Source organism: Notolabrus celidotus, chromosome 16, assembly GCF_009762535.1.
Source record: "Notolabrus celidotus isolate fNotCel1 chromosome 16, fNotCel1.pri, whole genome shotgun sequence".
Classification (NCBI taxonomy): Eukaryota; Metazoa; Chordata; class Actinopteri; order Labriformes; family Labridae; genus Notolabrus; species Notolabrus celidotus.
This window is the reverse complement of record NC_048287.1, coordinates 9,083,652-9,105,847: the sequence shown is the minus strand read 5'-3', so window position 1 is coordinate 9,105,847 and position 22,196 is coordinate 9,083,652. Positions and strand designations below refer to the sequence as shown.

The following is a 22,196-nucleotide window of genomic DNA, read 5'->3' as shown; positions in this document are numbered from 1 at the left end:
AATGTTTAAGCCGCAGTCATACACGGTAAGAGAGAGAGAGCACACAACCGCTATTAGATATTATCTTGTCTGCGAGACAAACATGATCGTTGTAGAACATCTTTGATGAAATTATGTTATCTCTTTATAAATCTGAATCTGCATGTACACAAAGAAGGATAATTTCACTGCATCAGGATTAAATGGTTTCGAAATTACCTTTCTCAGGCTGTGCTAAAGGTTTGTGGTTCTAATGATTAAGTAAAAAGACACAGATTTCATGTTTGGTGTTTTATTTTGTGCCTTTAACTCTGAAGCATAACAAGGAAGTAAAAACCCATACAAACACATCATAGTGTGGTTTATATTCCCTATAAAGTTTCAAACAAGCAACACGATGGCACAGAAACATGAAGATATGCTGCTGGTGTTACGATCTCTAAACACAACAAGCTTCAATGATCGATCGTGTTATTCATGTATGGAGAATAAAAAGTCTCTCCACAGGTCACAGTCTGTGTTTCAGTTCAGTGTGGAAATATTAAAATACAAAACAGAGTCATGAACATTTCATTAACATATCATGAGAATAACCTCAGAGGCTTGAGTCCGTTTCTCGGAGTCTGATAGATACTCTATCAAATCAACTGAAATCCATTTACTCAACATTTAACTAGTCTCACCTGACTTAAAGAACCTCTCTGAAGTCCATGCTGCATTCAGGATCTCTAATGGCTTCTTGTGGTACATTTTAAAGTGTGATTGTCCATTTGATTGACAGGTGTGCAAACCAACAGGTCAGCAGTGGCAGCTTGCCCCTCCTCTCACGTGTCCTGATTTGAATAAATTTGACTTTTGATCCTTTAAAGGCACGATCACATCAGTCTGTTCAACAAAGTGATCCTGAACTCCTCCTGTAACATGTTGGTGAGGGTGATCACTGAATATCAAACTGTGAACAGGATGATATTCAAATTAGAATCCACACATTCAGTCCCAAACTTAGAACTCAGTAGGATTTAGTATGCTATAAAAACATGTATGTCGCAACACTTTTTCAAAATGCAGCCTGAAAAAAAAGAAATCTAGGATTTCTCAAACATGTGTTGTTTTCAGTTTGCAACAAACGTTCTCTTCATCAACAGAAACAGATTATAAACCTGTGGTATCACATATTCCCTCCTGGCCTACTTAGTGGGTTTGGCCTATCTTTTCTCTTTAATAACAAAAAATAGGAGAAAAGATAGGAGACCAAATTGTGTAGCACAAAAAACTCAGACTGGTTCATTTTCTCCTGATTTGTCTGAGAAATGCAAGCTGAGTGTAAGATTATTCTAAAGGGATGTACCTTGAATATACAGGGTCTGATATTTACTTTTGGTGACTTTGGGATGAAGTAATGTTTTAGCTTGTAGGCTGAGTGAGTGATTATACAGAATTAAGTGATGAAATAGTCTGAGAATAACGGTTTCATTCCCAACTGGCTGGATCAACAAAATGATTACTTTTTACTTTAGGTTCAATCCTGACAGCCCAACGAGGTCCTTTCATTTTGTTTCTGCTGCTGTGTGAGGTCACATGTCTGACCCTCACCCTCTGTACTAAGTTGATAACGACTTAAATACAGGGGTTTGAGGACAACTCCCAGTTCTACAGTAGCCAATTTACATAAAGCCAAACATGTTAAAAGTCAGAATGCACATGACAGAAAGTGCTGTACTCTCCTCTGTCAATGATAAACTGTTCCACTGAGTGCCTCCTGCAGGCCGGGGGCATTTCTGTTGTGATGATTGATGTTTGTGCAGTGTTTTTCTTCTGCTGTTTTCTGGATTTATGTTTTTGATTTTGCATAATTTATGTATTTGCAGCACATTTGCTGTGGATGCAGTGGTTTCAATTTCTGCAGGGCATGTCAGTGGTTGCATTTGTTCTGGACTCTAGCATTTTTTATTAAGTCTGCATTGTTGTATGTGCAGCACGTCTCTCCTTATGTTACTCACGTGGGCAGCTGCAGCTTTATTAACCCTGCTGTCTACTTCCCCTTTTTGCGTTATCTGTTTTATTTCGGCTGCATTAAGTATTAGTGGGGATTGTGGGGAATCTCATCCTCCTAAACTAAGCTTTAAAGATGCAAATTGCAAACAAAGTGGAGTGTGCTAAGGCTGCTTTACATTCTGTTGCTGCGAAACATGGATCATGTGCAGCTGGTGCAGGGAGAAAACAATCTTTGCAAACATTGCAAACTGTTAAACAAAAGGAGTCATTTTAGTGTTATATGAACGCAAAGGTGTGTTTGACCAGATGTTTGTAACATGCTTTTCAGAACCCCTTTTAAAGACAACATTACAACTTCCTGTATACAATGATTTCAGAGTGATTGTACAGTTTTTACCGCCTTGCATTAATTAACTAGATTTCAATAGTTTGTCCTTTCACCTTATCTCTTTTCCGCATGGCCAATACCTACACCAGGCCAATTTACAGGCAGTAAACATGCAATGGTCCTGCTCTGTCTGACATAGTTTGGAGTAGAGGAAGTGTGCATGGATTCATCTTCGATACAGGTGACTATTTAAAAGAGAGAGAGCGCTCAGACTTAATCTTCAAACAGTCCGCACAGTCTGACTAAAGCTGCAGGAGCTCCTGCTTCTAAATTCACTTTAGGATTAAATAACTTCAAACAGAACAAACATCAGGGGTAACTCTTAAATACATAAGTCTGTGTGGGAACAGTTCCCCGCTTACTGTAGTGTTTAAACAGGGTACTATGCAGAAACTATACCTCTGTAGAAGGCGCTCACACTACACTTCTTTTAATACCCTTTAACCTAACATTTAATGCACAGGGGGTTTATTTTGATAAAGCAGGGGTATACATTTTCAATATTTTACTCCTCTGTTGGTGATTCTACATATTATCATTTTAGCTGTTTATCTCATTGTTTGGAGTTGAATTTTGTTATTTCCTCTCCCTCAGACTGAACCAAAGGCAACAGGTGACTGACTGACTGACTCAGAGAGAAAAAGTCCAACAGAACAAGAAATACTAAACAAAACAGATCAAATCCTTAAATACTGCATAACATTGTCCTTGTCGAACATTCAGAACCCCTCGCCTGATTGCATCTGAAATAAACTCTCTAAAGTCCACATTCAGGTGACAACACGGATATAAACTGCAGATCAATAGTGTTGAACATAAAGTGACACAAGTACAACGTCAACCAGTCTGTAAGAAGTGTGCAATAAAACAGGAGAGTCCAGCTGCAGGACACCGTCTCTGGTGTGTGATGTCACACACCTGCAGCTCTCATACAGGTGTGACCCCCTGGACAGACAGCAGAGCCTCGGCATCTGTAGGAAGACACAAATATGTTACTGAAGGAGGGAAAAAAAAATAGTTTTCAGTGAGAAAGGGCATGAGTGGATTGAAAGTTAAGTTAGCATTAAGCTAATACTTGTTGAAAGATATCGGCCTATCTGAAAATAATTAGTCATTGACTGATCTCAGCAGGGGATTTAAAGGTCCCCTATAATGGTCTTTCTATTTTTTTTTTTTTGGGGGGGGGGGGACTTTTTTCCTTTATTGTATAGGACAGCTGAAGAGAGACAGGAAATGTGGGGAGCAGAGAGCAGGGGAACACATGCAGGAAATGGTCATGGCTGGGAGTCGAGCTGGCGTCCTTTGGGACGAGGACTATAGCCTCTGTATATGGGGCGCTTAGTCCGCTAGACCACCAGCGCCTCTATAATGGTATCTCTAATTGTGTACAACAAGTCATAGTTGTCTATTTAACAAGGTTTTGAATTCATGTGATGTCCTTTTGATTGATAATGAAGTTTAAAACTCTAATGGAAAATCATGCTTCATAATTTGGTCACAGGATCACAGTTCTTCCTCTCTGTGCTCCACAGATCATCATAATATTAAAGGCTAATGAGGGTGAACGAGGCACCATGATAATGTGCAGATGAAGCCTGACATTAAAATACAGTCAGGGTTCCCACTCTTTTCCAGAGATCATTTTCCGGGACATTTTCATTGATGATCAAGCTGGTATGACAGTCTAAATTTAGTTCCTAAATAGTCTAATATGCTCCTCTCAGTGGAAGTCTACATTGAAAGACATGTAGTCTATGGCTATCAATGAAATCATCTCTTACATACTTAAAAATTATGGCAAATTGATAATAGATTAATGCAACCACAGATGTACAGCACTTCACATTATTAGTGCAACCAAGTAACAATGATGGGCAACATCTCAGCTTTCTCTTTTCTAAAAAAATATGAAATGAGCTAAATAAAAAACAAAAGAGCCAGCAAAAGAATCAGGAAGCTGCCTTACTGAAATAATTAAATAATAATAATGATCAGAGGATCAGTGCATTAATGACCTAAATAGATCTGAATGACAAAAATGGCCACAAATGTTTCTCAACTCAACTCAAAATATACCTGCTTAATCATGATATTCATCCTGCTAAGTGGTCGATATAAAACAAAGCAAATGTCACGTTTTTTTTATTTGCGTTACCGGAAACTCTGAAAAAATCTCACCGCTGTAAAGACACACTCTGTATTTGAAGATCTCTCAGAGATTTAAAAAAAGTAAACTGTCTTCCTGCATGGCGATGTCTATTATGATCAGTGATGTCTACAACGTGGAGTTTCTGTGCAGCTGTGTCGCTCTTTTTGTTCCGTTTGTTTTCACTATCAGGAGTTTGCACTCCTGCTAACTAAAGCAGGGGTTCTGAAACTTTTTGGAGCCAGGGACCCCTTACAGGTGAGAAAATTGTCCATGGCCCCCTTATAATTGTAACACAGATTAAGCACATTAGTGATGTGTCATGATCAAAAGCTGCGGCTCTGAGAGACGATGCTTTATAGTGAATCAAAAGAGCCGGCTCGCATCGAGAGAGAGCCGACTCCCAGTTTTTTCCTTTCGCTGCTTAGCTCTCACAGTGCTCAGCCCCAGCTCTGCTCACAGCAGAACTTTGTTTTGATTGGTCAGCATGGTGGCCATGCGGCCAATCACGTGAGGATATAGGATGCAGGTGATGGAGGGGAGGCTGTGTATCGTGGCTACATCTGTTCCATCTGAGTCTTCTTGAAGACCGGGCAAATACTCACTGAGAGGAGAAATCTGATCAGCCCATCCAAGCTGAGGCATCAGATTTTTCTCAATGCCAACCTGAGGACATTAATAATGTTTGCTCGAGTTTGGTTCTGGTTCGGTTTGCTCGAGTTTGGTTCTGGTTAAGTTTACCTGAGTTGGTTCTGGTTCTGTTTGGTTGAGTTTGGTTCTGGTTTTGGTTCAGTTTGCTTGAGTTCGGTTCTGGTTCTGTTCTGGTTCTGTTCTGGTTCTGTTCTGGTATAGTTCTGTTCTGGTTCGATTCTGGTTCAAGTCTGGTTCGGTTCTGGTACTGTTCTGGTACGGTTCTGGTTCGGTTCTGGTTCGTTTCAGGTTCAAGTCTGGTTCGGTTCTGGTTAGGTTCTGGTTCATTTCTGGTATGGTTCGGTTCGGTTCTGGTTCGGTTCTGGTTCGTTTCAGGTTCAAGTCTGGTTCGGTTCTGGTTCGGTTCTGGTTTGTTTCTGGTATGGTTCTGGTTCAGTTCTGTTCTGGTTCGATTCTGGTTCAAGTCTGGTTCGGTTCTGGTACTGTTCTGGTACGGTTCTGGTACGGTTCGGTTCGGTTCTGGTTCGTTTCAGGTTCAAGTCTGGTTCGGTTCTGGTTAGTATATGGTATGGTTCTGGTGCGGTTTCGGTTCGGTTCTGGTTCAAGTCTGGTTCGGTTCTGGTACGGTTCGGTTGGGTTCTGGTTTGGTTACGGTTGGGTTCTGGTTCAAGTCTGGAACGGTTCGGATTGGTTCTGGTTTGGTTCTGGTTTGGTTCTGGTAGGGTTCTGGTTTGGTTCTGGTTTGGTTCTGGTTCGGTTCTGGTTCGGTTCTGGTTTAGTTTGATTCTGTTTCTGTTTGCATGAGTTTTGTTCTGGTTCTGTATGCTTAAGTTTAGTTCTGGTTCTAAACCTAACCCTAACCCTAATCATAACCCTATCCCAAATCACAACCCTAACCCTAACCCCAACCCTAACCCTAACCCCAACCCTAACCCTAACCCTAATCACAACCTTAACCCTAATCACAACCCTAACCCTAATCACAACCCTAACCCTAACCACAACCCTAACCCTAATCACAACCCTAACCCTAACCCCAACCCTAACCCTAATCACAACCCTAACCCTAACCCTAATCACAACCCTAACCCTAATCACAACCCTAACCCTAATCACAACCCTAAGCCTAACCACAACCCTAACCCTAACCACAACCCTAACCCTAATCACAACCCTAACCCTAACCCCAACCCTAACCCTAATCACAACCCTAACCCTAATCACAACCCTAACCCTAATCACAACCCTAATCACAACCCTAACCCCAACCGTAACCCTAACCCTAACTCTAATCACAACCCTAACCCTAACCCTAATCACAACCCTAACCCTAATCACAACCCTAACCCTCACCCTAATCACAACCCTAACCCTAACCCCAACCGTAACCCTAACCCTAACCCTAATCACAACCCTAACCCTAACCCTAATCACAACCCTAACCCTAACCCCAACCCCAACCCTAACCACAACCCTAACCCTAACCCCAACCCTAATCACAACCCTAACCCTAATCACACTAAATTAAGAGCCGTTCAGGAGTCAAAAGAGTCGGCTCTTCTTTGGGAGCCGAGTCAAAAGAGCCGGCTCTCTGAAAAGAGCCCAACTTCCCATCACTAAAGCACATGCTTACTACCATTTGCACTCTTAGTTTCCCTTGGAACTATTTGTATTGTAAAACCCTTCGAGCCACCAAATGGTATCATAACAATGGTATATATATGCTGTTTTTAATGACACAGCACAATTTTATGATTTACTAAATGTATTCAAATTATTTCGTGGACCCCCACGCTATGGTTCGCAGACCCCCAGGGGTCCCAGGACCCCACTTTGAGAACAACTGAGCTAGAGTACTGTAACCTTGGAAATCCAAGTGTAATGGTGTGAGATTCAGAAACGGAGAAAATTGCAGAGACTGAGCGTGGCTGTAAAATGTCAACCTACACGCCACGCTGCTGCGCTGGCATGAAGGTCGAGACAGACGCTGCCAGTGCCTGCTAATAGCAGCACCTCCTCTCAGTGCTGGTTAATGCGACTGCCACACAAACGGACCGTTAACAGGACAGGTGTCCCGAGGAGCGTTTACTTTGACGGTCTACTCCTGCTGCAGTTGTCTCAACTTAACCTTTCATCACGAATAATCGCCTAATAGATGCCAGCGATTATCCAATAGTATTTTGGCTTGAATTGCCCATCCCTTTTATGTAACTGTGACAGTGTGTGTTTAAAATGAAGCATATCTTATGTTGTATCAAATAGTGACAGAAAAGGTTCTCTGTGGACATTGAAATTACCCTGAAGTAGGCTAACATGTTCAAAACAATTTATGAAACTCTCATTTTTACTTTCGTTAACCGTTATTTCAACTAAACAACGCCACAGTTTAATTTAGCTGGCACCTGTATAAGCAAACGTACATCTGGAGAGAGTACAGCACAAACAGAGATGTAGATAAGAGGGAACATCACAAGTACACTGACTGCTTTAAGTCTAAGTGCTCACAGGTGCTGACACGCAGAGCTAGAGGCGACGCACAGTTGTACAAAAACAGGGTATGCTCTAACTAATGTGTGGGGTAATACTTATAAAAGAAAATGACTTTAAGAAGTGTAGATGGTTTACAAAACAATTCTCCTAAATGAATCCCTGAAAAACTGATTCAAATTGAAGGAGCAGGCTCCAATTCAAACATAGATTAATCACTTAAGACTAATGTGATGAGCCACTTCATCTTCTCTGTACATCCAAATTTAAGGTTAGAAATGTGTGTTAATGTTTTCTTTTGTGCTTCAGTGTCTCCTCTGTCCATCTACCATCTGAACAGAGCACACAGTGTAGGTTCATTTCTCTGTAACAGATCATGAAGCTGAAGCAGAGACTGGGACGCCTCGGGCTGATCAACTATCAGTGATGCTCTGTGTCAGAGGTTTCACACCAATCAGAGGAAGTCACAGTGAGTTTACTATGGTAACAGGGTCTAAATAGATTCAACACGGCTCAGTGTGTGTGTGTGTGTGTGTGTGTGTGTGTGTGTGTGTGCGTGTGCGCGTGTGCGTGTGTGTGTGTGTGTGTGTCAGGTCAGGTAATTCCTTCAACTTCAACTCTTTAATAAAATATATCCAAATGTAAACATACACTGAAGTTTCTCAGGATGTGTGACCACATGATAAAGCCATAGACTGTATAAATAATGGACGTAGTATCTGTGACGTCACCCACCTGGTTCTGAAGCGCTGTTTTGAACCCAATGATCAGCAGGTGCCATATTGGAAATGCTGAACTCAAATTAATGTCTGTCAAGCTAGTGTGAGGTAAAGAGGCAGGCTTTGAGCCTCCTCGCCAACAGCTACAGTGTTCCCGCCGGTCAGTCAAGTCAGTCATGTCCTTAAATGGGCAAAACTCATAATCTTAATATCTTCTGAAACGTCGCATTATAAAAAGTTCACCCCCCCCCGTACGAGAGAGAAATTAGCTCTTCAGACCTAGGCTGTTTTTGAACCAGGCTGTAAACATGTTTATTTCTGCTGTAGAGATCGTCTACTTCAGTTTATAACACTTACGCATGGGCTTCATATTTTGAGACCGGAGGTTGCCGCTTGGTTTAACTCTAACTTATTCACCTCTGACCTATCCATGTAAAGTCATAGTTTTCATATTAACCAAAATGAACAGAAACGTCTTCAATAACAAAGTTTAACATCAAGAGTACATGCTGAGGATAACTACTTACCACTTACAGACACCGAGGCTAAATAAAAACTGAAAATGGGATTTGGAATAAATCTCTCAGAGAAACATGAACCGCACTCACTAAATTCACACTGACTCATAAACTTTTAAAACCAAACTACCCATAACTACAAAATCCTCTCCTCTTGGTTTGTATGCTCCCTACAGCAGAGTGGAATAAGGGGTCAGGTCATATACCTGTGTAAAAATAGAAATACCACAGTATAAATAAGGACTCCAGAAAGAGCCTGCATTCAAACTACCTTCATTAAGAGGACACAGGTATTCAAAGTCCTTCTTGTTCTGAGGAAATGTGCTCTGTGAGTGACATGCTGTTGTGTCTTTTATTAAAGGATGATTATTGTTGATTAAGTAAACTGGGATGTGATTGGCAAAGGACAAAAAGCAGGAACATTTACCAGGCCAAGTAGAGTGTGACACACACCAATATTTTAACTGCACAAATAGACAACCTACAGGTTCTACTTTAGTGTAGCAACCCCTGCATCTGAGGCTCAGTCTGGTAAATGCTAATACCAGCTGTGTGAAATGTCAGGGGTCCACGTGTGAAAGGGGTCAATTACACACCACTGATTGTGCATTTCTATGTAGAAACCAGGGTATCACCTGAGCTATGGTGCAGCTTGAGCTGTCTGTGTGTCACTCGTCACCTACTCCTATAGATCAGCAGGTTTCTCAGCACAAGGTTATTCAGTTGGACTTTTTATTAAGAAGTCATAAAACATAAAAAATGAACCCAGCCCTTTTTTTGAAGTGCTAAAGGTAACCTCAACATGACACTGGAGGAGTTGTGGAGCTCACCTGAAGTCTAACTCGTCTTCACCTTGTCCTTCGCAGACACCAGCTTCTCTTTGTGTTCACTGTCTTTCATCTCATCAGCCTCCTTCTCTCCCTCTTCCTTTTCTTCTTCCTCCTCCTCTGTGTCGAGGAGGACACTCTGCTTCACACTCACAGAGATCACCAGGGCCTGGATGATCCCGTAGATCAGGGCAAACTGAGGGAGGTACTCCTGAACCAGCCAGAGTAATCCTGCCATCCCCACAGTGGAGACAAAGAACATTGCCATGCCGTGAAGCCACAGCCTCAGAGCTCCCTGGACTCCCAGCACCTCCAGGATCAGCTTGGTCGGGGGGGACACGGTCCACAGGAATCCGACCACGAACAGGTCAAACAGGTGGCGCAGGAAGTTGAAGCAGATGTCGTGGTGCTCTGGGAGGATTTCCAGCTTCAAGCCATTCACAAAGAGTCGGAAAGGAGATGTTATGTGAGCAGAAGGTGTAGGAGACGGAGGAGGTGTCCCATAGTCTGAAAAGTCTCCATCAACATCATCTCCACTCCGAGCATCGCGCTTCTTCCGCCTTCCACCGCTGGGTTCCATTATTCTTGGCCAGGGAAGGTAAGAGGTTGGGACATATTTACTCCACCATCTTGAAACCTGCTGTGCTTTTGAATCCTTCCCCTGCTTCGCTGCACCGAGAACCTCGACCTCCATGGGCTGCAGCTTCTCCTGAGCCTCCCAGAACTCCTCCACTGGAGTGCCGTGATCACTCTGTTGTCTCCATCCTCCCCAAATCCAAGACATCCACCCCCTGCTCCCCCGGCTGAACTGCTTCTGCTCCTCAGCTGTTACCGTGGGAGTATTCTCAGACACAGCTTTACTGCTGCTGCCGCCCCAGGAGCGAACCCACCCCCACGCCCAGCCCACCACAGCTGTCATCCTCCCTCACTGAGCCGCCTGGAGGTGAATCAAAATGAGTCTGCTGTTTGATTTAAGCTCCTCTTGCTTGAGTTGGCCCAGCAGCTATGTGAGCTCACTGTGAAAGCATGCACGCACTGCCAACTCAGCTGATAAGTGGTTGTTCTTGCTCACAAGGCCTGGGCAGAGTTATGTGCCATAGGAACACCTTTGGGTGTGTCTGAAGAGGTGAATGTCAAAACAGTGGTTGACTGTAACAAACTGGCAGCATTAAGAAGCTTCTGTCTACATGTCGTGGTTCCACCTGACACACTTTCGGACCGTCTGCAGGTTAAGTCAAACAGACTTCAGGCGTTTGGCTGAAACTTGTTTTTCAGTTTTTAGGAAGAAGCTGCTCCACTCCTCAAACCTGCAAACAAACAAACAACAACATTTAAAATCCTCCTTTAGACTCCACATCAACGTCATGTTACGTTAATGCAACACAGGTCCGACTATTTGATGACTAACCTTCACCGTTTTTAGAAAGCCGACCTGAACACACTGACAGGGTAATTATGAGACCACTGCCTCAGGCTCTCCTCAGGTGTTTCATGAAGAGGACTGTTTTCAAGGACAGCACTGGGTGAATTTATCGTTTCTAACCACAATTATGACATTACGCTGGTGTAGTGGCAGTGCCGTTTTGTAAATGACCCATTGCGCCTAAAAAGGTGCTGCCAACACTGCTGAGAAGAATAAAGGTGAAAGGTTTTCAGTGCAGATCTTAGACACTGCAGACTAGAGCTGGGCGATATTGAAAAAGATGTTATCACGATAAATGTTTCATATCAGTCGATAACGATAATTATCACGTTAAATACCAAATCATTATTTCATTTAAATTTAAATCAGATTTTTGGTCCTGAGTGAAAGTTGAAGACAGTTTGTTAGTTTGTATCTGGATTTAGTTTTCTGATAAAACATTTTGAATCCATCATTTCTGACGGTGCTAACAGGAAGCAGGTCTTTTATGTAAAAGGAGATTTTTGTGATTTTAGTTTGTAGATTCTTATTTTTATCAGGTTGAGATCATTTACATAATTTGATTTAAATTTACAACAAAGTAATATCATACTGTATTCTGTGTATCAGTTTAGTAGAGTATTGTTTTGATTAGTCCACTCCCCTGTAAGGTTACTAAGGGTTACAGGCAGAGTGATGTTGTTTCCCACAGTGCAGTGAATGCATCATGGTCATACGGTTTTCAGTTGTCCTATGGTCGCTGTGGACATTAAACGTGTTAGAAATGCACTGCAGAAGTTGTCTCTGTGCTCTTCCTTTACCCACATCCTGAAAATATGTTTAATGAAGTGTATTAAGTTAATAGTTAACACAGAGTCGACAGTGTCAGACTAACGACTCTGCTTTGAGCTGGTAGGTTTTGAGTTTTCTTCAGTGTCGCTGTCGCTCGTCTCAGCTGTGTTTACATTCTGCTCTGAACATCAAGCCCCGCCTACCTCTCGCCCTGCGATATGATTGGCTGTCCAATGCAGTCTTCTTCCTCTTTCTAACATTAGGTGGCAACTAGCCACACATTAGGGCCCCTCCCTTTCCAGTGGGACGGTGTAATTACAGGTTTGAATATATCATTTTAAATTTTATCGAACATTTTTTTTATTTATATTGAATAAAAACTATATCACGATAATTGTCATTATCAAATTATCGCCCAGCCCTACTGCAGACAAGGGCGTATTTTATAATGTGGTCTGAAAGTTTATCATTGAATGCATGTACAGCCTGTGGAGGGATCCTTAATATGAGACAGCCGTCACCGTTTGTCTCTACTAAATCCAGACTGTGCTGGAATTCATGAACTCTGATACATCTGGAAGTCATACACCGTAACACCAGGCCTCACCTCTGTCTCTCTGTGTGGAACCATCCTGCTGCCTTCAAGTGTTCTTAATATAAAAGGTGTGAAAAGCTCCTTCATGGAGTTATTTTAGAAGAATGCATGAATAATAAGTTCATAATTAAAACTGAAAGCACAAAACTCATGAAACCCTCCTGAACTGATCAGGGTGGGTGGTGTGGGTGAAGGAGAGAACAGCCAGATATGTACCATCTAAATAAAGGAATGATTTGTATTTCCTCTTTATAGAAATAGAGATAATATCATGACGAACAGGAGTGTCACCAATGCACCAGGAAGGCAGACAAAGTGCTCAGTGCTCCCTATCTGAGGTCATGACAGCTGACTGAACCAACCCCTCTAAGTTTGTCGTTACCCAGCACACCTGAACCTACCTGCATATTTACACTCACCTAACCTGTGTGTGATGAAGCTGCGCTGCTGTCTACTCCAGCTAACCTGTACATGTTCACTTCACGGTGAGCTGGTGGAATGGTTCACCCCTCTTCACTGATCTGAACCCTGTCAGAGTCTCTCCTGTGGTTAATCTGGTGAAATGGTTCACCCCTCTTCACTGATCGGAACCCTGTCAGAGTCTCTCCTGTGGTTAATCTGATGAAATGGTTCACCCCTCTTCACTGATCTGAACCCTGTCAGAGTTTATGCTGTGGTTAATCTGATGAAATCAACACTCACCTGCTGTGACGTTAGCCTGTTTGTGTCAGAGCTAAGTTAGCTCTCATTGTTAGCATCATGAAGTCGACGGACACGTCAACTTCTCAAACTTGTTGTCTGTGTGTTTTAAACACAGCAGGGTGTGTGTCCTCTCTGTGTGGATAATGAGGTCAGGGTAAGCTGACCACAGGTACCGGGTTCGGTACCGTCAGCCCGTTAAAAACACGGTCCAGGTCCTCCAGGTCGTTCTGGACCGTGTACCTGATTCTGGAACAAAGACGAAGAAGAGCTGCCCGTCCGGTCTGCACCTTCAAAATAAAACTTCACGCTTCACACTCTGTGTCTTTACCTCCACAAAAACATTGTACACTCAAAGATTAATGTTAATATGTGAAAAATACTGTCTCTGGTTTGAAGGTACTGTAATTCATCGAATGGACCTTAAAACGGGGTAACATATGAAGTATGGGGCATAAACTCTATATTTATGGCATGGGTGAAGTTTCAGGGTGTGGTCTTACAATGCTGTTTTCTTTATTGATTTAGATTGCACATACAGTTTAACTATATAACTCACATGACTCTGACATATTTAAAAAATACAAATAAAAAGGCACGGGTACAAAATCAGGACAGTAAGAACAATGAAATAAATTGAATTAAAACTTTAGAAAATGAATAATTAAAGCTGCTGTTGGTAGGAATGGTGTGAAAAACGTTACTTTTTTCTGCTGGGTTTGGAGAAAAGGCCATAATGCCCATCGGTACCAAGTGGCAACCTCCAGTCTAAAAATACAAGTCCAATGTGGAAGTGCTAAAAACTGCAGTTCATCGAAGATACGCTTGAGGCTGGCTCCGGAAGTACCGGAAACCACATACACACCAATTCATAAAAGACGATCTTTACAGCAGAAATAAAAATGTTTACAGCCTGGTACAAAAGATGAGTGTCGTCTGGATAGCTAATTTCTCGATCGGCACACACTGTACGGGGGTGAATTTTTTTCTAACGCGGGAATTTCGAAGATATTGAGATTACGAGTCTTCCAATGAGAGGCACAGCTGACTTGATTGACAGGCGGGAGCTGTAGGCTAGGAGGCTCAAAGCCCGCCTCTTTACTTCACAATCGCTCGACAGCAGCAATATGGCTGACGATTGGCCTCAAAACAGCGCTTTAGAAACAGATGAGTTACGTCACGGATACTACATCCATATTTTATACAGTCTATGGTCAGTACTCATAGGTAAGTAAAGTAATTTGAGACTATTGCAAAATCTCTGCATTTTCCAATGCCGTTGTATCAAGCAATGTTATTATTCCCCTCGTTCCCGTTATGACGGACCAATCATAGCTAATCTACAATCCTCTGTCCTGATTGGTTAAGGGGCTGCCCCTTCTACGTCCTCCGATTTGTTATGAGTCCGGCACTATCATGACTGCACACGCCGATCTGTGTTGGGGGGTTAAGAGGAAATCTGGTTGGGAGGGATAGTGTTGATATTTGGAGTCCCTCTCTCTGAACAGATGTTTACTCTGTCACTACCAACAGCAGCTTTAAAAAGAACAGTTCAGAGAACATAACCAGTAAAAAAAGTTTCAAGTTCACGCTGAGAATTTTTTCGCTTCCACAAAAAGGTTGCACAAAGAAAGATTACCAGAACTACTGACTGTATAAAAATATCTCCAGCCTTCAGGTGATTTACCTTCATGGTCTCATGACATGACCACAAGATGAACTATGTGGCATATACACTGTATTTTCACTGTGGGGATGTAGCTGTAGGGAGTGGTTTTAGAGTGTACAGATATAGCTCAGCCTTTTCAAACATGTAATCAGGTGGTTTAACTGTAGCTGGACACGTGTTAGAACTTTTACTGACAAACAAACCAAGAATAGGACACTCACTTTGATAAGAAGAATGCGATTTATTCCTGTAACTAATCATTGAGACAAAGATCTAGAGATCCAAGAGAAGTTTTTCAGTCAGACACTGAAACTTTTTAAACATCTGTTATTTACTCGTGATATCTTTGAGGCCTTTTTTTAAAATGTGGTGCTCCAGTGGAAGATAGAAAAGTGAAATAAAAAATAGAACCCTGATTTGTATGACCAAAGACATCCATAAATACAGATTGTTGAGAGTCAGACACTGATCTTAATCTTCATGGGGTTAACATGTTCAAACTAAGTAAGCCAAAACAAGCCTTAATTTGTCATTAGATCACAAAGTTTTTTTATCTATTGATTTTATTTTTATGCTTGTGTTGTGTTCATTTAATTTTACTAACTCATGCTCAGTCTGTAAATGTGCATTGTACACTGATGTAAACCGTGATGCCCTTTGATTGTAAAAAAAAAAAAAAAGCTGTAAGGAGAAACAACAAAGAGACTAATTTCTTTACTGTTTTTTTATTAGTATTAATCTGACCATGATCATTTTCTCTATGTGTAAATATGTGTTTGAAAGCTCTTCTATACCTTAAGTTTGTTATTATCACAGTGTGGAGGGGCAGATGATGTTCAGTCTCACGCTTATTTCATTTCACATCTGAGTGGTCCCTGTATCCACACTTCACATCAGAGCGAGCATCAAAGACATAGCTACGGTGGCCCTGAAGGGCAAAACACAACGACATGACAGAAAACACAACAACATTTCACAAAACCGAAAGGGGAGGGACAACACGTCTTGTTTCTGATTGGACAGAACCCAACAGCTCGACATCATTTCCTGTTTCTATTACTACTACTGCTGAGTCCCTTCACAAATTTTAAACTGAGTTGGAAGGAATGAAAGAGGAGATGGAAATAATAAAGGAATATTTCATTAAAGGATACACATGTAATGTAGCCTACATATTAGGACATCCTCAGGTCTCAGAGTCAGGTATCAGACTTCAGATGAAAAAGCATCAGATCTTTTTCACTTCGGGAGCAAAATTGTTCCCTTTTTTCCACGTTCTGATCACATGTAATTTGACTGCTCTTTGGAAAGTACTCTGATTACATGTAATCTGAATGCTTTAGGGACAGTAACAGGATGGTATTCTTTCTGATTAGTTTGTAAAATAACTTTGATCATTACAGGCATGTCCATTGTGCAGTGGTTAGCACAGACAACCTTCAACAAAATAATTCTTGCTTCACATCCTGGACTGAGGCTTTCCATGTGAGGATCAATTTTTTCACACTGTCTAACAAGTGCTTTTAAAGTATCCCAATCAAATTATTAAATGAAAACACCTAAATCTCAGTTAGATAAGCACTGCAGGCAGGCCTGTGGTGAAGTGGTTGGTACTGTGTTGTGTAAGGTGGTGCAAGGCATGATATAGTAAAGGGTTGGGATCCTGGACAGAGGCCTGTTTGGTGGTAAACATGAAATGTTTAAACACAAAGGAGACGAGTTGTGCTTTTGAAGTACCGTTAAGATAAAAATGAAAAAACCTAGATAAGCAAGCAGAGGCAAAATGGACAGGGCTGCTGCCTTTCAATGCAAGGGTCCTGGGTTTGAATCCTGGCGGGGACTGTCCATGGGGGATGGAACTGACTCACTTTCCTCACACTGGAGTCTGAACTGTGCTTTTGGACTACAATATCCAAATTGTGGAACAAAAAGACTTCCCAAAGAAACCCTGTGATGCTAAGGATAGGCAACATGTTGTGTTTTGTGAAATGATGTTGTGTTTTGCCCTTCAGGGCCACCGTACATATCCTCCTGTTACCAACCTGGGGTCAAGGCACCCCACTGGGGGGAACCAGAGATCTCAGTGGCACAGTTTGCTCTGGGTTAAATCAGATTTGCACATATGAACTAGGAACATGATAACACAGTTGAACAGTTTATACGGCTGTCTGCAGGTAAAACTGAAAAAAAATGCACTCCTTACTTCAGTACTCTCTCTCACTCTGTGTGTTTGTGTGTGCGTGTGTGTGGGCCTTCTGAGGGTGTGAATGAGTGACTTTTTGTGTGATCAGTCTTCTCTGCATTTGTTGCAGTTATCTGTGCAGTCTTTTGCTTTCCACTTGGTTGATTCTTATGCTAAAGCTGTACATTTATGCACTTGCAGTGTTAATAGTTTTATATTTTCTTTAAATGCTTCAAAGATTTTTATCCAATCAGAAACCACAATCCTTTTATGACAGAAAGTTATTCCATCTTTTCATGGGCTTCAAACCTCTCCTGCACATATTGTAAAACCATGTTTTTGTTGTTCGTGTTTCAACTAAATATGTAATGTGTGCATATACATTTTAAACTTAACACTTTAGCTGTTCGAGCTTAGAGAAACAGGTACATTTTTCTAGTCCTTGCATTCATACAAAGTGTGAAGCAAATATTAATAGCTGATCAGATTTGTTTGGAGAAATGTATTTTAATATCAAATGATTTTTCTGACATTATATATTTTGATCCAATCTTTTCATAAATCCAAAATCTTACCCAAAACTTTTCAGACCCCTTTGATTGTTTTGTGTCCTCACATTTCCTCTATAAAAAGCAAAACCCTCAGACCTTTAACTGTTCATGTTTAAGTTTAAATTCATACACCTCCTTGATCACAGCTATTAGTCATCTGTACACTTTTTATCCATCACACATCCATGTACTTTGAGCATACTTATTGCAATTAGATAAACTCAAATCAAGACCTTACACCAAATGAGGAAACTCCATGACTAATAAGCAACATTCAAACAAGGTTTCATGTAACACAGGGGAATGGGAGGTGCCAGTACAGCTCAGTTGGTAGAGCAGGTATTTTATGTGCAGTCTACAGTCATTACACTGGTTCAGGATTGATTACCACCAGGAGAGTGTTTGCTGCAAGTAGACTACCAAAGCAGTCCTTAAGGGATAAAGCCATCCAGTGCACTAGTGAGCTAATTAATGTAGACTTAAACAGAGTAAAGTCTGGAGAGTTAGATGTAGTTAAACTAAAGAAAAAAACCCAATGTAAATTAAAACCAAACTCTACTATACAGGACTTAATTTCAGAACAACTATTTTAAAGATTTATCCACGTGTAAAGGCTGCTCTGTATTTCTGTTCTCCCAAGCCAGAGGGCAAAATAAAACTCTAGTTTGTTTCAATTATTCTAAAATACTGGACAAGGTTTAATAAAATGCTTCATAAATGTCAAGGTAACTTGCAAAAACCCTTACCACCCCACCATTATGATGCAGGGTCTGAACTTTGTTACTGAAGAGAGTCTAAATAAGACTGAATCCAGGTGTGTTTTGTAACCGTTTATTTGATTCAATATCACCTGTAAGCCAAGACTGAGGACATTTTGCAGACAAATTAAATAACTTAGACATTTTAATCAACACTGAATGAACACAGACATTAATTTGATTTGACTTCCATCATGTAGCACGGACCATCTGAAGCAGTCCTGACTCACCCTTCAGCATCTGTTGAGACATTTAATGTCAGCCGTTATAACACAATACTTAACATTCATGTTAATGATGAGCTAATGTAACTCCACAAACACCGACCTCTTTATGCCCGTCCCAACACACTTCCTCTCAGGCTGCCACAGTCGGACCTGGAGAAACAGAAACACCAGGGAATTAAACGTCAGCTTTGACAGACTTTAAAAAAGTCTCCAGAGCTCTGACAGTCTGAGCGTCTCAGTGCGCTGCGAGAAAACATCAGTACAAATCAGTCGAACCGAAAAACTGAATCATCATCGACCAAACTCAGACAGCAGAGGAGCAGAGGAGGAGAACCTCAGTGATCTGACTACAACACTAAGTGTTGGCATTAGATTAAATACCTAAACACTCTGTTCTTTAAGAGCGTACATCAAAGATTATAATTTACTCTAACCAGACTCCATGTACAATTCCCCACAACACCAAAGTTATCCCACTCCTACAGAGAAGTTTGTACTTACATCTATGATCCGTCACAGCAACTCCTCTGTCTGCAGGTATGAGCTAAAAGACAAGAACAAACAAAGTGAACACCAAAGCATGCAGGCACAGACCAATTCAGGCCCAGACCACTGTGTTTGGATGTTTTAACCCCTTCACTGCATTCAGTTTAAAATGAAACCAGGCATTGCTTGTAGGACACACTACAGTGTTTGTATAACCACATTGAATTCAGACTTTAAGAGTAAAGTGGTTTTAGAGAAGAGTGAAAATGTAACCTTTAACACATCTGCTTATTTACAAACAGTCCAAAAGGGCGAAAGTTTTAATTCTCAATGAAATCTTTAAATCACCTTTAGTTTCTCATTTAGGCAGCATATATCAGACCAAATGTTCTAAACCCTCAGGCCATCATAACTTTATAGTCTGCATGTGTAGACTATAAAGTTTAGTCAATGAGTTACTTAACGGATCGTCGAGTGTTACTTCTGTCAGTCGCAGCATTGATATGTAAACTGTTTTTCCAGACAGGGTAAAGAATAAAAGCTGCTGTATTTGAGAGTCAATGCTCTGAAAAATGTCCTGCAGTGATGTTCACTCTGCATAAAAGAGCAGAAAATCAGGGTAATGACATCCAATCACAAGAGTGGTTTGTGGTCAGTGCACTGTGAAGACATCTTCATGGTGTTTCAGAGACTCTAGTCTAATGAATCATCATCCCACAATAATGATAGTGAGGCGGTCTCATGTCAGACTTACAGAGAGGAGACATCATCAGGCAGATCCAGCTCCAACACCTGAAGAGAAATTAAGACAAGATGTCAGAGACAGTTCTGCTCTATACGGTCTGTAACAATAAGTGATCTGCCAGATCAGTGCACTGTGAAGACATCTTCATGGTTTTATCAGAGACTCTAGTCTAGTGAATCATCATACAAGCATGTTCGTTTCTTCAGATTATAGTTAGTGGCTTCCTAAAACTTACCTCATCTCACAGCTGCAGACTCTACTCCTGTCAGAGGGAAGGATATCTGCATGCAGGAAAAGCTCTGCAGCATCCCCAATTCTGAAACAGCAAAAAGTCCCCTTCACTTAGTCATGCTTTCAGGATGTGGTTAAAAAAAAAAATTGATCTGCAAGTTAAAGCTCCAGTAGATTTTATCTGCCAACAAGGATCTAAAATGAATCCATGTGCTTTATGGGCATCAAAAACCAGAGGACTGATTAGTTCAATATAGTGTCAACACCATGAGAGTCATATTCAGAGATAAAAAGCACACTATAGAAATTAAACCATTTCCACTGAGCGATCGTTTAGATAAAAAAAAACAAAAAAAACAAGAGCATTGAAACCAAATCAAACTTAACTAAAAACAAAACTTAATTAAAACTAACTATATATATATATATATATATATATATATATATATATATATATATATATATATTTGGTCACTACGTCACAGCTCCTCGTGGTGGCGCTGGGCGACATTAATCCTGCAAGTTACCTTCCCGGGGTTTATTCAAGACTACTCAGTTAATCAGATATCTTGATGTTCCAAGTTACGATTGTCTTATTATATAGCCTTCTATTTATGGATCATGAATCATATCGATTTATATAGTATTCAATCCTGATTTACACTGTAGAGCAAACAAATAAGTGCATTTATTTCACCAGTAGTGATTTTTATCAAAATCTAAATGTAATGAAATGCATCATTCGCCCTCTCTTTAAGAGTCAGCAGCTCTTAAAATGAATCTTTGAGCAAAACATTTCAGACCATTATGTTTTATAACTCACCTCAGGGTGCCCACGTGGTCCTCCACGAGATCTGTTCGTGCTCATTTTTTCAACCAAACTACACTTTAGTGAGCTAAAACCTCATATCTTCAGGTTTCCAGGTTCCTATCGAAAACTGACCTCACATCCATACCACGTGCTAAACATGGAGGAGACATAGCACGCGCTGCTCATCGTCCCATCCCGCCCAGAAGTATTAACCAAGTATTTACTAAGTGAGCCTAAACTGTTCTTTGAAAGGAGAGTCAACATTCTTTAAATTAAGTTTTCGATGTTTTCTCAAAGTAAATGCACACAAAGCTCTGTCCTATCTAACACTGCACTACTGCTAGCTGCTGCGGAAGAAAGGACAAATGGCTAGTCAGCCCATGTTTTATATCTGCGGGTCCTTCAAACAATCACGTCATTTAGGTGTCCTGAATATTGCCTGTTCATACTGTCCACTAGAAAACGCTCTGTTATAAAACTCTTGGACTAAGGAATTTGGCCTGTGATGCCCCTAAAGGATAATACTCAAAGCTTTATGCTTTTAAAGTGTCTGGTCCAAGGTTGACCTTAAAAGATAATAAACATACAATGATGTCATTAAATTAATCATACAAGTCTTACTTATTGTCTTATAATACAAGACAGAGTGAACAGACATATCAATAATCTAAAATCATGAAACATCACCATGCATAAAGTTTTGAGACAGCACCAGTGAGGACTCTTGTTCTGGTCATGCAAAAGGAATTAAAGGTACCTTCTTTATGATCTACCACAGTAAACAAGACCCCCAGCGAGAAAATTCCTATTTTCTTTGTAATTATTTTTTATGCTTGTAAGTCCCATCCATAGGTCCTCCTACCCCTGCAGGGAGGTAGGAGTCTGACAAAGTGAGTCATCATGACAGGCAGCAGACACCGCCTTTGTTCATGTTTTACCTTGACTATTTACAGACGCAAGTTAAGATTGTTATAAATCAGTAATCAGACTGCCTGCTAATTTACAGGACAAGATCAGCAAGAAGAACACAAGTACAGCTTTGTCCACAGGGGATGCCTAAAATGAACACAAAACAAAAGTTCCTCAGGAGCTTTAAGGAATCACACCTGTTTCATTTCACAGAAAAGTAATATTACATTTTAATTTTAAAAATTACACAGACATTTTTCTGGCTTAATGTTTTTTTTTTTTTTTTTTTAAGAAATTACTCTCTTCTCGTCCTCTAAATCTACAAATTATCTCATTCATCCCCAAAAAGAATATTATTCTTGATATGTTTACAAAAACAGTATTCACAAATTGGTGTTTTAACAATAGCCACATCTGTGCATACATAAG

General features: G+C 40.8%; 1 protein-coding gene, 1 long non-coding RNA gene and 1 other non-coding gene across 4 annotated transcripts; all 3 read right to left on the bottom strand.

Moving 5' to 3' along the window:
* Positions 1-255: 255 nt before the first annotated feature.
* c16h6orf47 (chromosome 16 C6orf47 homolog) lies at positions 256-13,499 on the bottom strand. Of its 2 annotated transcripts, XM_034704776.1 has the most exons (4): positions 13,202-13,499; positions 12,919-13,117; positions 9,714-11,017; positions 256-3,333 (listed from the first exon to the last, which is right to left on the bottom strand). In XM_034704776.1, exon 3 carries the CDS (start codon positions 10,627-10,629, stop codon positions 9,721-9,723), a length of 909 nt encoding a protein of 302 aa, XP_034560667.1. In that variant the 5' UTR covers positions 10,630-11,017; positions 12,919-13,117; positions 13,202-13,499; the 3' UTR covers positions 256-3,333; positions 9,714-9,720. The 2 variants fall into 2 exon arrangements, with proteins under 2 accessions (XP_034560667.1, XP_034560666.1); XM_034704775.1 differs by lacking the exon at positions 12,919-13,117 and having other exon boundaries at positions 13,202-13,497.
* A 4,916-nt stretch (positions 13,500-18,415) lies between these two features.
* On the bottom strand, positions 18,416-21,239 carry LOC117827993. The gene is made up of 6 exons (XR_004634310.1): positions 20,871-21,239; positions 20,052-20,132; positions 19,826-19,863; positions 19,087-19,129; positions 18,686-18,735; positions 18,416-18,598 (listed from the first exon to the last, which is right to left on the bottom strand). It is a non-coding gene; the product is annotated as an uncharacterized LOC117827993 (long non-coding RNA).
* LOC117828574 lies at positions 19,721-19,788 on the bottom strand. Its single transcript, XR_004634437.1, has one exon. It is a non-coding gene; the product is annotated as a small nucleolar RNA SNORD52 (small nucleolar RNA).
* Positions 21,240-22,196: the final 957 nt, after the last annotated feature.

Bases quoted from the DNA above. Each gene is read 5' to 3' on its own strand.
- c16h6orf47 (XM_034704776.1), bottom strand. From the start codon at position 10,629: ATGACAGCTGTGGTGGGCTGGGCGTGGGGGTGGGTTCGCTCCTGGGGC.